Source organism: Tupaia chinensis, unplaced genomic scaffold (assembly GCF_000334495.1).
Source record: "Tupaia chinensis unplaced genomic scaffold, TupChi_1.0 Scaffold000484_1, whole genome shotgun sequence".
NCBI lineage: Eukaryota > Metazoa > Chordata > Mammalia > Scandentia > Tupaiidae > Tupaia > Tupaia belangeri.
This window is the reverse complement of record NW_006159996.1, coordinates 2,757,735-2,769,679: the sequence shown is the minus strand read 5'-3', so window position 1 is coordinate 2,769,679 and position 11,945 is coordinate 2,757,735. Positions and strand designations below refer to the sequence as shown.

Below are 11,945 nucleotides of genomic sequence, written 5' to 3'. Positions count from 1 at the left end.
CAAGTCAATCCTCACTCTACCCTATTCTTGATAACTGGGAAAAGGAGGGCCCTTAGATAGCTCTGGAGCAACATACAGGATTGTCCTTAGGGGGTCCTTAAAAGCACTCATTTCTCCAGTATTGCTGATGGAGTACCCTTCAACTGTTGATGGATCTGAGGCCACCATCAGCCAGCAGCAATAAAAGAAAGTTTCTTTCACAGAGTAGCAGAAGAAAAGAGTGTCTTGTTCTGGAATGAAGGCCTTGGAGGGGTGGGGAGGGTATAGCCTTGCTTTGTAGGCTGTCATAAGTTCTTGAGTAGCTACAGGCATCAGAAGGAGGGACCAGAAGAAACAGAAAATACCTAGCTTAGTTTTGTGGAAGTTCCTAACTAATCTGTTTCTGCTTTCTGGTAGCATTGTTCCAGAATATAGGGAATACTTTGAATGAAATGTTATTTCAGTCTATCAAAATAATTCATTGTCATGTTTGTTTTTGCAAAATAGATAAAATACATTTTTATTTAAAGACATCTACCTGGGTATTATTGATGAATTCCATAAAGAAGAGTTAAATTTTCTTTGTTAGTAGTAATTTTGAACTTGTTGATTATTTCTACTTTTTTCTAAGGATTATTTATTTATTTATCATTATTACTTTAAAATTTCCTACAGGACACACACACTAACCAGAGAGGGGCAGAGAGAGAGGCAGAGAGAGATATGAGAAAGCAAGCCGCTAACTCCGGACAAAACCACAGTTGGCCGTGTGGCAGGTTCAGTGCCTTAACCACCACACCACCTGCTGGCCCCTATTAATCTTCATAATAAGAACTTTTAGACTTCTCCAAGCAAACGTTCATGTCTTGAGGTTATGGATCTCAATACCTTGACCCTTCTCTACTTGATCCTTCAAAATCCATAGTTTCATTTCACAGTTGTCTCTTCTTACATGGTTTTTAAAAAAGAATTATTTATTTAATTTTATTTATTCATTCATTTATTTTAATTTGATTAGAGAGAGAGAGAGAGAAAGTGGGAAAGTAAGACACCAGGTCATTCATATGGGAGCATCCAGTGCCTTAACCACCATGCAACCTGCTGTTCCCCTTACGCTGTGTTTTTTTTTTTTTTTTTTTTTTAACAAATCAACTTATTATTTGTGGGTACCTCCTTGGGGGCTAAATACATAAAGTCTAGGTGAATGAGAGTATAGACTACTTTGAACACACAGCATACTTTAGGGAACAAGTGGCTTCATTATGTCCAGTATTCGAATTTTCTAAATTATTTCATGACACAAAATTAAATTTTGGCTTCTACTGGACTCCATTAAAACATGTTTAATAAAATATGACATAAGCTCACTACATCATATTGAAATATTACAGTTTTAAAGGGATTATGCTATTGACTGGATTACTGGGGAAGATTGCAACGTTCATTTTTTGTTTGCTTGTTTTTTAGGTATTTTCCATAGGGCACATGAGCTTGTGAGAGTGAGACAGAGAAAGACAAGAAGAGGAGAAATCATCCCCCAGGGGGATGGCCATGTTGCAATCCCTTCTCCTCCATTCTCCTCTTGGGATTTTGGGCACACATGCAAAGGTGCCCAGTGTGATTTTCTTTCTTCCTTCCTTCCCTCCTTCCTTTCTTATTTATTTATATTAGAGAGATTTTTGTTACAGGGCGCGTGCTCTTGCCAGCGAGACAGAGAGAGAAAGTGAGAAATCACCCCCCTCATACTCCCCACACAGGCTGAGGGGGATGGCCATGCCGCAGTCCCTTCCCACTCATTCTCTGGGATTTGGGACACGCATGCACATGTGCGTGTATGTGCCCAATGTGAGTTTTAATTCACCAGTCGGTCCAAACCCTGGTCAACTATGCTGGGGTCCCATTACATCATCTGGGGCTCCCTGAGCGTGATTTTTCAAGCTGCTGAGCCCAGGACTGGAACTATGGTCCTTTATGTAGGAATCTAGTGCCTTAACCACTGAGCCACTTGCTGGCCCCCTCAGCCTTCATTTGTTTATTTGCATTACCAAAATTCTATGGCAAGTCAGTATGACTTTGCAGACATTGGGTTAATTATCCTCTTTCTTGCTTTCTCTTTCTCTTTCTCTTTCTCTTTCTCTTTCTCTTTTTCTTTCTTTCTTTCTTTCTTTCTTTCTTTCTTTCTTTCTTTCTTTCTTTCTTTCTTTCTTTCTTTCTTTCTTTCTTTCCGGAACTGTTTTCTATCGTAGAACCATTGATTTGGAGTTCAGTTTAGATTTTCCATTCCCAGGTAAGATATAGGTATTTTTTGATAATTCTCTTTGAGATTTTATTTCTTCTCCTTTGACAACTTCTGCCCCAGCAGACACTTGATCAGAAATATATGGTTTTCACAGGTGATAAAACGGCTTGGCAGATATTTTCCCGATGTGTCAAAATTCAGTATATGCTCACTATCTCAAACGGCCTACCTTATTATTAATGATTTGTATGATGGGTAAATCAAAGTACTTAGCAAATTCCATGATTTCAAGGATGTTTAACAGGCATTCGGCATAGATGAATCAATGTTAATTGTGAGAGAAGAATCTAACAGTTTTGCCATCTATGCAATGTTGTATTTGTTTACATGAAAAGGTCCCAGGTAACTCAGATAGGATAATAAAGCAAATCAGCCTTGATCCCTAACACCCAGTTAGCAGGCTTTGCCTATAAGGAAGCATCTTGAATGCTTGAGATACACTTTAAATCACTCAAAATAGATGATATCATAATATAATACTCTGAGTGTATGAAATTATTTTTGTATAAGAAAACATTTCATTCATATGACTAATATACAAGATTCAATTTGTTTAAAATTGGTATTTACTATTAGGACCAGCAGATGATGTAATGGTTACATCACTGGAACTCCCATGTAGTTGATCGTGCATGGTTCAAGTCCCAGACCTGGTGGCTTGAAACTTATGCCAGGCACTTGTGCATGCATGCCCAGAATCCAAGAGGAGAATGGAGGAAAAGGGATTGTGGTGTGGCCACCCCCCCACCATGTGGGGTGATTTCTTGCTTTCTGTCTCTCGGTCTCTCTCTCTCTCTCTGGCATGCACATGTGCCCTATAGCAAAACTCTCTATAAAATTGTTACTTACTCTTAAATTCTTTTTTTTTTTTTAAGAAAGATTTTTGCTACAGGGTGTATGCACTTGCTGGAGAGATAGAGAGAGACAGAAAGACATAAAGCGAGAAATCACCCCCCAGGGGGTATGGCCACACTTCAATCCCTTCTTCTCCAGTCTCCTCTTGAGATTTTGGGCATGCATGCATGCATGCCCAGATGCCCAGAATGAGTTTTAAGCCGCTGGGTCCAGAACTTGAAACATGGTCAACTATGTCGGAGTCCAGCAATGTAATCATTATGCCATCTGCTGGTCCCTATTTACTATTAAATTCTTAATAAAACTATCAAAGAATTCTATCACAAATGTCTCAAAAATTAGATTTTAAATGTTTATGATTAGATTCTCTTGGTTAGCTATATACATATGGAAACTTGAAATATTGATACATAATTCTATAATAATTGCTGAAATGTAAATATACAGTATTGGTTTAGAAAAATACCTTACCAAAAAAATAAATAAATAAAACCTCAATCTTATCTTTATAAAGACTGACAGAATTAGGATTTAACGCAGAATCTCATTTATTTCCTTTTTTTAAAAAAATAATCATTTATTTTATTTATTTATTCATTCATTTTTAAAATTTTACCAGAGAGATAGAGGTTGAGAGTGAGAGAGAGAGGAAGCAAGAAAGCAAGCCACCAGATTCAGGACTCGAACACTGGTCGGCCATGTGGGAGTGTCCGGCGCCTTAACCGCCACGCCACCCGCTGGTCCCATTATTTCCTTTTTTAAAATTGCTGGGAAGCACATACACTCACTAGAGGGACAGAGAAAGAAAGAGAGAGAGAGAGAGAGAGAGAGGGATAAAGCACCCCCAATGGGCCATGGCCACACCACAATCCCTTCTCCATTTCTCCATCCTGTCAGAATTTTAGACACAAGCCATGCACTTGGGGATGTTCTTCTCCAGCTCCTTTAACCAGTAGGCTCTGGGGCTGGTCTCACATTTGTTTTCAAGATAGCTTTTGAACTATTTTTTTCCTTACATGTGCATACCAAATTTCCATGTACAAATGGACAATCCACTATATGAGCATATCTTAAAATTCTTTAACTCAATATTGGAGAAAAATTCTTGACTATAATGTAGTTCAAGAAACTGTTAAATTATAGAATCCTCTGTACTCTGTTAATTTCAGAGCCATTAACTTACTTTCTAAAATAATTTATGATAGTGCATACATGTGAGAGAGAGCAAGAGAGAGAGGCATTCTCCTTGGGCCTCTCTTACGCTGTGATTTCCTTCCTCTAGTCTTCCGGCCTGACAGGATTCTGGGCACCTGGCATGTTTTCAGGCAAAGAAGGAGGGGATTCCAACTATGGCTGGCATGTGGCTTCCAGCTTAGCAGTTCAGTACACTACTGATAGTGCCACAGAGGTCGGACCCAACTTACTTTTTAAAAAAAAGTATTTATTTAATGTTATGTATGATTATCATTATTTAATTTGACCAGAGAGAGAGAGGGAAAGTGAGAGAGCAAGCCACCAGATCTGGGACTCGAACCACAGTTGGCTATGTGGGAGTCCAGCACCCCAACCACCACACCACCTACTGGCCACCCAACCTACATTTTGAAGAGTGCTAATAATAGAATCTTTTATCTCCTTAGAGCTCTATTTCATTTTAGAATAATTTTGACAGTGAAAAACTATGGTGTTTTCTGCTCATTGTGCCATAATTTTGTTTGCACATTTTGGCCATAATGAAAAACTATGGTGTTTTCTGCTCATTGTGCCAGAATTTTGTTTGTACCTTTTGGCCATAATAAATAAAATTAATAATTTATCTAAATAATAACCCTCCTCTCCTTTGAATATTTGATAATGAATATGACAGAAGCCTTATTTTATCTGGGTTAAAATGTTAAATTAGTAAAAAATAAAATTGCTACAGGGCATGTGCTCTTTCGAGAGAGAGAGAGAGAGAGAGAGAAGAAAAATGATAAAGCACCCTTAGGGAGGATAGCCACACCACAATCCCTTCTCTTCCATTCTTCTCTCAGGATTTTGGGCACACATACACTTACACACATCTGCCTTGTTTTTCTTTTCTTTTTTTCTTTCTTTCTTTTTTTTTTTTTTTTTTTTTTTTGCTATAGGGTGCGTGCGCTCGCCAGACAGACAGAGGGAGACAGAGAGACAGAAAGCGAGAAATCACCCCCCAGGAGGGATGGCCACCCCGCAATCCCTTCTCCTCCATTCTCCTCTCGGGATCTTGGGCACACACGCACATGCGCCTAGCGTGAGTTTAAGCCACTGGGTCCGGTACTCGAACCGCGGTCAACTATGTGGGAGTCCAGCGACATAGCCTTTACACTAACTGCTGGCCCCACCTGCCTTGTTTTTCAAGTCACAGGGTCTAGGACTCAAACTGTGTAGTCAACCATGTTGGATCCAGCTGTCTTAACTACGTCAGCTGGCCCAAATTGCTTACATTTTTAATTAAGCTCTATTAATCCTTTACTCTCCCAGTGCTCTATATTTACAGTAAGTGTACACTATGAGCATATTTTAGAATTCATTTTTTAAATTCTCTGCTTTTGTAAAGTTTTTGCCATAGGGCTGTGTGCTGGTCAGACAGAGGCAGAGAGAGACAGTGAGAGGGTGAGAAATCATCCCCCATGGGTCATGACTTCAGTCCTTCCTTCACCGTTCTCCTCCTGGGGTTTTGGGCACACTCACACATGCACAGAGAGTGATTTTTCAAGCTGCCAGGTCTGGGGCTTGAATTGCTGTAAACTATGAGGGAATCCAGTCCCGTAACCACCATACCACCTGTTGACCCCTATTTTCATTCTTAAATACTATCAAGCACTCAGTGCATGCACATGCACCTGGCATGTTTTTCAAGCTGTTGGTGTCCAGATTTGAACTGAGTGGAGGGTCATGTGGGATCCAGTTCCCTTAACCACCAGGTCACTGGGGCCAGCCTGATATGTCTTTTAAATTTTCATTTTAATCAGAAGATTGTGGAGACTGTCATTGGCTCAAATAAATCACAGATAGTTTCAGGATTATTACCCAGGTCTTTTAGCACCAAAAATCAGGTGTTCCTTGTCACAGGCATCAATGACTCTTATGTTGTTTTAAGTAAATTTTAATGCCTAAGTAGTAAGGAGAGAAATATCTTTCATAGATCTCCACAATTTTAGAAAACAATTACCATTATTAAGTAACAGAAAAAAAAAGATCTTGATCTTCTCTAGCAGGTTGCAAACCCATTTTTTTTAAAAAATATTTATTTATTTATTATTTTGGTAGAGGTTTTTTTTGCCACAGTGTGCATGCATTTTGCCAGAGACAGACAGTGAGAGGGAAGTGAGAAATCACCCCCCCCAGGGGAGATGGTCACACCAAAATCCCTTCTCCATTCTCCTCCCAGGATCTTAGGCACTGCAAGCACTCACTCTGTGCCTGGTGTGAGTTTCAAGCCACCGACTGGAACTGCAGTTGGCCATGTGGGAGTCCAGCAACATAACCGCTATGCCATCTGCTGGCCCCATCAAGTCAGTCTTTTTTTGGGGGGAGGGGGGAGGTTTTTGCTATAGGCCTCTTGTGCTCACCAGAAAGACAGAGAGAGACAGAGAGACAGAAAGTGAGAATTCACCCCCCAGGGGGATGGCCATGCCCCAATCCCTTCTCCATTCTCCTCTCGGGATCTCAGGCATGCAAGCACATGCACCCGGCCTGAGTTTAAGCCACTGGTTAGGGACTCCTGAGTTTAAGCCACCGGTCAGGGACTCGAACCACAGTCGACTAGTCGACTATGTGGGAGTTCAGCGACATAGCTATTATGCTAACTGCTGGTCCCCAAGTCAGTCTTTTTACTCACTACTTTTTTTCTGGGAGAAAGAAAGGATCTCACACATGTCACATAATAGGAAAAAAAAAAAAACCCAAAACTAAGAAACAAGATGTATGCATTCCAAAGCAAAAATAGTTTACCAACAGGTGAAGGATAAAGAAAATATAGGGCATGAATTAATAATTTTTCATGAAACTCAACTAAAATTCAACAGAGATCTATTGATATAAAGATGTCAGAATTACGATTCACTGCACAAACTATACAAACTAATTAAAGAGTTTTTAAATTTGCCGTACAAATAAAAACAATAACCTCACCTGACCAAGGAAGTCCTCTTTACAGAGACTTGAATCTTCCTGTATCAAAAGAGGCTCGCTTTTCTCACAACCCTCCTGGCTGATGAGCGTGTCCGCGTAGTTGGGTTGGGGGAAGATGATGTGGCTCTTCCTTGAGTCCGCGGTGAGGGAGACCTCGTGGGAATAGGTCTGCAGGAAAGCCCGCACCCCGTCCACGCCCACGAAATGAGATGTCGGCAGGCCGGCCAGCCCACCACCTGCAGCTTGGAGCAGGCGTGATGAGTGCCAGCGACTTGTCAACCTGCCACTTGCAGCCTGGAGCAGGCGTGATGAGTGCCAGCGCCGCAGCCTGAGCGCCAGCAGCACAATGACAAAGGCCAAGAAGACGCAGGAGACCACAGCCACAGCCACCACCAGGTACAGGGTAAGGCCTGAGTCGTCAGAGTGAATGGAAGATTCCAAACTGCCCAGGTCTGCCAAGACATCAGGAATGCTGTCTGCCACACAGTGAGGGTGACTGTGGCCGAGAGAGGAGGCTGACCATGATCCTGGACGACCATCACCAGGTTCTGCTTGAGCGCGTCTCTGTCCAGCAGGGCCCGCGCTGTGCGCACCTCGCCCGTGTGCAGCCCCACAGAGAAGAGCCCAGGCTCGCTGGCCTTGAGCAGGCGGTAGGACAGCCAGGCGTTCTGGCCTGAGTCCTTATCCACTGCCACCACCTTGGTCACCAGGTAACCAGGTTCTGCAGAGCGGGGCGCCAACTCCACACCAGTAGAGCCATCAGTAGGGAGGGTGGGGTACAGGATCTCAGGCACATTGTCATTCTGGTCCAGCACAAACAGGCTCAGTGACACGTTGCTACTGAGTGGTGGGTCTCCACTGTCGCTGGCTGTCACGAGTAGCTGCAGGTCTCTGAACTGTTCATAGTCAAAGGATTGCAGTGCATACAGTACACCGGTGTTGGAGTTGATGGAGATGTAGGAGGTTAGAGGAGCCCCTTGGAGAGTGCCTTCAGCCAGGGAGTAGGTGACTCGTGCGTTCTCATCACTGTCAGGGTCCTGTGCAGTGACAGAGAAGATGGAGGCGCCTCTGGGGTTGTTCTCAAGGACATAGACAGAGTAGGAGTTCTGAGGGAAGGTGGGCGGATTGTCATTGGTGTCTGCCACATTTAGGGAGATGAGGGTTTCTGTAGACAGAGGTGGTGTTCCTTTATCTATGGCTGTTAGAGTGATGTTGTACAAGCGCACCTGTTCCCGGTCTAGAACTGTACTTGTCACTAATCGATAATAATTGTCTACTGATTTTTCCAGTTCAAACGGGAGAGTTCTTGAGATGGAACATGTTACCAGGCCATTCAGGCCGGAGTCTCGATCATACACTTGAAAAAGAGTGATAACTGTGCCTGGAGGTGCGCTTTCCGCAACCGTCCTGCTTCCCGATGTAACAACCACTTCCGGGACATTATCATTCACATCCACGATCGTTATTAAGACTTTTGCTCTATCTCGAAGACCTGGCCCATCCCGGGCTTCAACATCTAGCTCATAAAAGCTCGAGTCTTCATAGTCTAGATTTGCAGAAGTCGAAATTTCTCCAGTTAAAGCATTCAAACAGAAAATCTGTGCGATCTTTTCTGTGATCTTCACAAGGGAGTATGTAACTTCAGCGTGAACTCCTTCATCCTGGTCTGTGGCATTTACCGACAACACTGGAGTACCTACAGGCAGATTTTCAGGAATGCTAACACGGTAGACAGGCTGAGTAAACACTGGAGCGTTATCATTCACATCTAGGACAGTTATCAGAATTCGTGCCATGCCTGAGCGCACAGGGTCACCCCCATCCATGGCAGTAAGCACTAGGTGGTGAACAGCTTCTTCCTCTCGGTCCAGGGCGCTTTCCAGCACCAGCTCCGGGTACTTGGGCCCATGGGCTTCGTTGTGCCCATCCACTGAGAAGTGACTATTACCGCTGAGCTTGAAGCCCTGAAGAGAGTTCATTCCCACATCAGGGTCATAGACCTCCATTAGTGGAAAGCGAGAGGATGGAGCTGCGTTTTCAGGAATTTTCACTTCCAATTCTTCCTTTAAGAATCGGGGTGCATTGTCATTAATATCAATTACTGGAGCTGCGTTTTCAGGAATTTTCACTTCCATTTCTTCCCTTAAGAATTGGGGTGCATTGTCATTAATATCAATTATTTCTACTTCGACAGGGAAAAGCTTCATTTTATCTTCTACAAGGATGTTAAAACTCACCAGACACCGCGCGCTCTGAGCGCAGAGCTCCTCCCGGTCTATCCTGCCCGCGGTGATCAAGCTGCCGCTTCGCGGATTAAGAGCGAACAGCTGCGTCCTACCTCGGGAGACGATCGCGCTGCGCCAGCTCCCGGGGCTCCAGCCCCAGGTCCTGGGAGATGCTGCCCACGAAGGAGCCCTTGTCCAGCTCCTCGGGAATAGAATAGCGGATTTGCCCAGCGCTGGCCCCCCACGGCGTCCTCAGGATGGTGAAAAGCAGGAGGAGCTCGCTGAGCTGGGGGCGCCTCTGCAGAGACGCCATAACTGGTTCCTTGTGGACTTCTCTGGGATTACAAATAGGAAAAACAGGTCTGCATCTGAATCACTTTTGCGTTCCTCAGAATTGGAGGCCAAGGTCTTTAAACCAGCAGAGACAAGTTGTGAAGCGTTTCAGGTCAGAATTCCGGCGCAGCTTTGGTCTGGAGGCTGTTATTCGAGTTCCCATTGACTTTCTTGCCCGGGTTAGTGAACAGCGACGCTTAGAGTCCGAACTTAATACTGCACCATTTTATGAAATTAACATTCAGAGTTTTATTTCTGCTAAATCTACAGAAATAACACACAGACACAAAATCTCTCCCCCAAGAAAATGAATCATTTAAAAGAATGAAAGATCATTGTGAATAGTTTTAGGAATTACCTGGAATACACCAGCCCATGTTTGTAAGAATACACTTAGGACCTAAGCAGAAATATATTATACCTGCATATATATCTTTTTTAAAAAGAATTACTTATTTAATTTTATTTATTATTACTATTTCAAAATTTTGTTATAGGCCATGTGTGTTCACCAGAGAGAGAGAGAGAGAGAGAGAGAGAGAGAGAGACAGAGAGAGAGAGAGAGAGAGAGAGAGAGAGAGAGGAAAAGTGAGAAAGCAAGCCACCAGATCTGGGACTTGAACTGTGGGCAGTCATGTGGGAGTCCAATGCCTTAACAACCATGCCACCTGCTGGCCCCTTTTCTATAAATTTTGAATGATCATGCATCACCATCATTCACATTTGCTCCATTTCAATAAGGGGACCCACAATCACAAACACATTTTAAACCAGTCTACCAGTTACAACAGAAGCTGTCATCTCTTTTTATTAATATGTCGACTAAGAACCATCCTGATGTAGACAGCAAGAGTAAAAACGCCTCACTGCAATGGAAGTGAAAAATACATAGGCTACATTAAAATATTTATCATATACTATATATATTTTAGGATTGACTGCACTGAAATGAAGCAAAACAATTATTTAAATTTGTGATTAATTCTAGATAGATAACATGTCTCACAAGGACAGCGTTAGACACTACTGTACTGAAAATGTGGCTGATTATATTGTTTTAGGAATAACAAAAATATCAAGACCATCATAGAGATTTGTCTATAAAAGAGCAATTGCAACACATAAATCTATAAAAAAATTTCTACCCTCTATGCCCAGAAAAAAAAAACAATAAAACACAATAAAATTAGGGCATATTTAACCTGTGTATGGTTTTGTCTTTATTAGGAATTGGAACTTAGTAGGGGACCAGCAGGTGGCATGGTGGTTAAGGCGCTGGACACTCCCACATGGCTGACCAGGGTTCAAGTCTTGAATCTGGTGGCTTGCTTTCTCACTTCCTCTCTCTCATTCTGACCCTCTGTCTCTCTCTGTTCAAACTACAAAATAAATGAATGAATGAATAAAATAAATAATTATTTGAAAAAAGTTTTTTAAAAAAGGAATTGGAACTTAGTTATAATTATGGGGGGACATATTAGAAGAAACTTACCTGTTGCGTCTCGGCTGAATTAGGGGTCCTTTCCGGATTATGACTGTTACTTTCTAACCAAGAGGATTCGTCACACAGATCTTGAGGAGGAACACTTTCATGCTTTATCGTCAGAAATTTAAACTCAGTCTTTGAGGAATGGGGGATAGCATATGAGTTGTAGGAATAAGGCAGAGTGCCTTCGCAGTAGTTGGGAAGAACCCCAGGTATAGAGCTGAGGCCAGGCTGAAAGCAGCCCCAGGACGCGGGGCTGGAGGAGCTCCGCAGGCGCAGGGCGACCGCCAGAATCACCGCGAGCAGGAAGAGCACAGAGATCAGAGCCAGGGCCACCACCAGGTAGAACTGCAGCTCGGCCTGGGGGTCAGAGGGCGCAGGACTATCGCCCAGGTCTGGCAGTACCTCTTGCAGGCTATCAGCGAAGACCAGGTGCAGCGTGGCGGTGGCGGAGAGGGGTGGCCGCCCTCCATCTCGCACAGCCACCAACAGGCGCTGCCGGGCTGTGTCCCTGTCGCCCAGGGCGCGCGCTGTGCGCACCTCGCCCGTGCGCAGCCCCAGGCTGAAGAGGCCTGGGTCGCTGGCCTGCAGCACGTGGTAGGACAGCCCGGCA

General features: G+C 43.4%; 2 protein-coding genes across 2 annotated transcripts in view; both read right to left on the bottom strand.

Annotated features, from left to right (window-relative positions):
• Window positions 1–7,252: 7,252 nt before the first annotated feature.
• On the bottom strand, window positions 7,253–10,212 carry LOC102495342 (protocadherin gamma-A6). Its single transcript, XM_027774861.1, is given in 4 exon segments — window positions 7,253–7,773; window positions 7,776–9,351; window positions 9,418–9,640; window positions 9,642–10,212. Coding segments are annotated over 4 exon segments (2,505 nt in total). The 5' UTR covers window positions 9,827–10,212.
• Window positions 10,213–11,318: 1,106 nt separating this feature from the next.
• The window catches only part of LOC102494527 (protocadherin gamma-B3), a 2,464-nt gene continuing 1,837 nt past the window's right edge, over window positions 11,319–11,945 (bottom strand). The window contains exon 2 of the mRNA XM_006156259.2: window positions 11,319–11,941. Within this exon, the coding sequence (XP_006156321.1) occupies window positions 11,324–11,941 (618 nt within the window). The 3' untranslated portion in view covers window positions 11,319–11,323. The remainder of the gene's footprint in view (window positions 11,942–11,945) is intronic.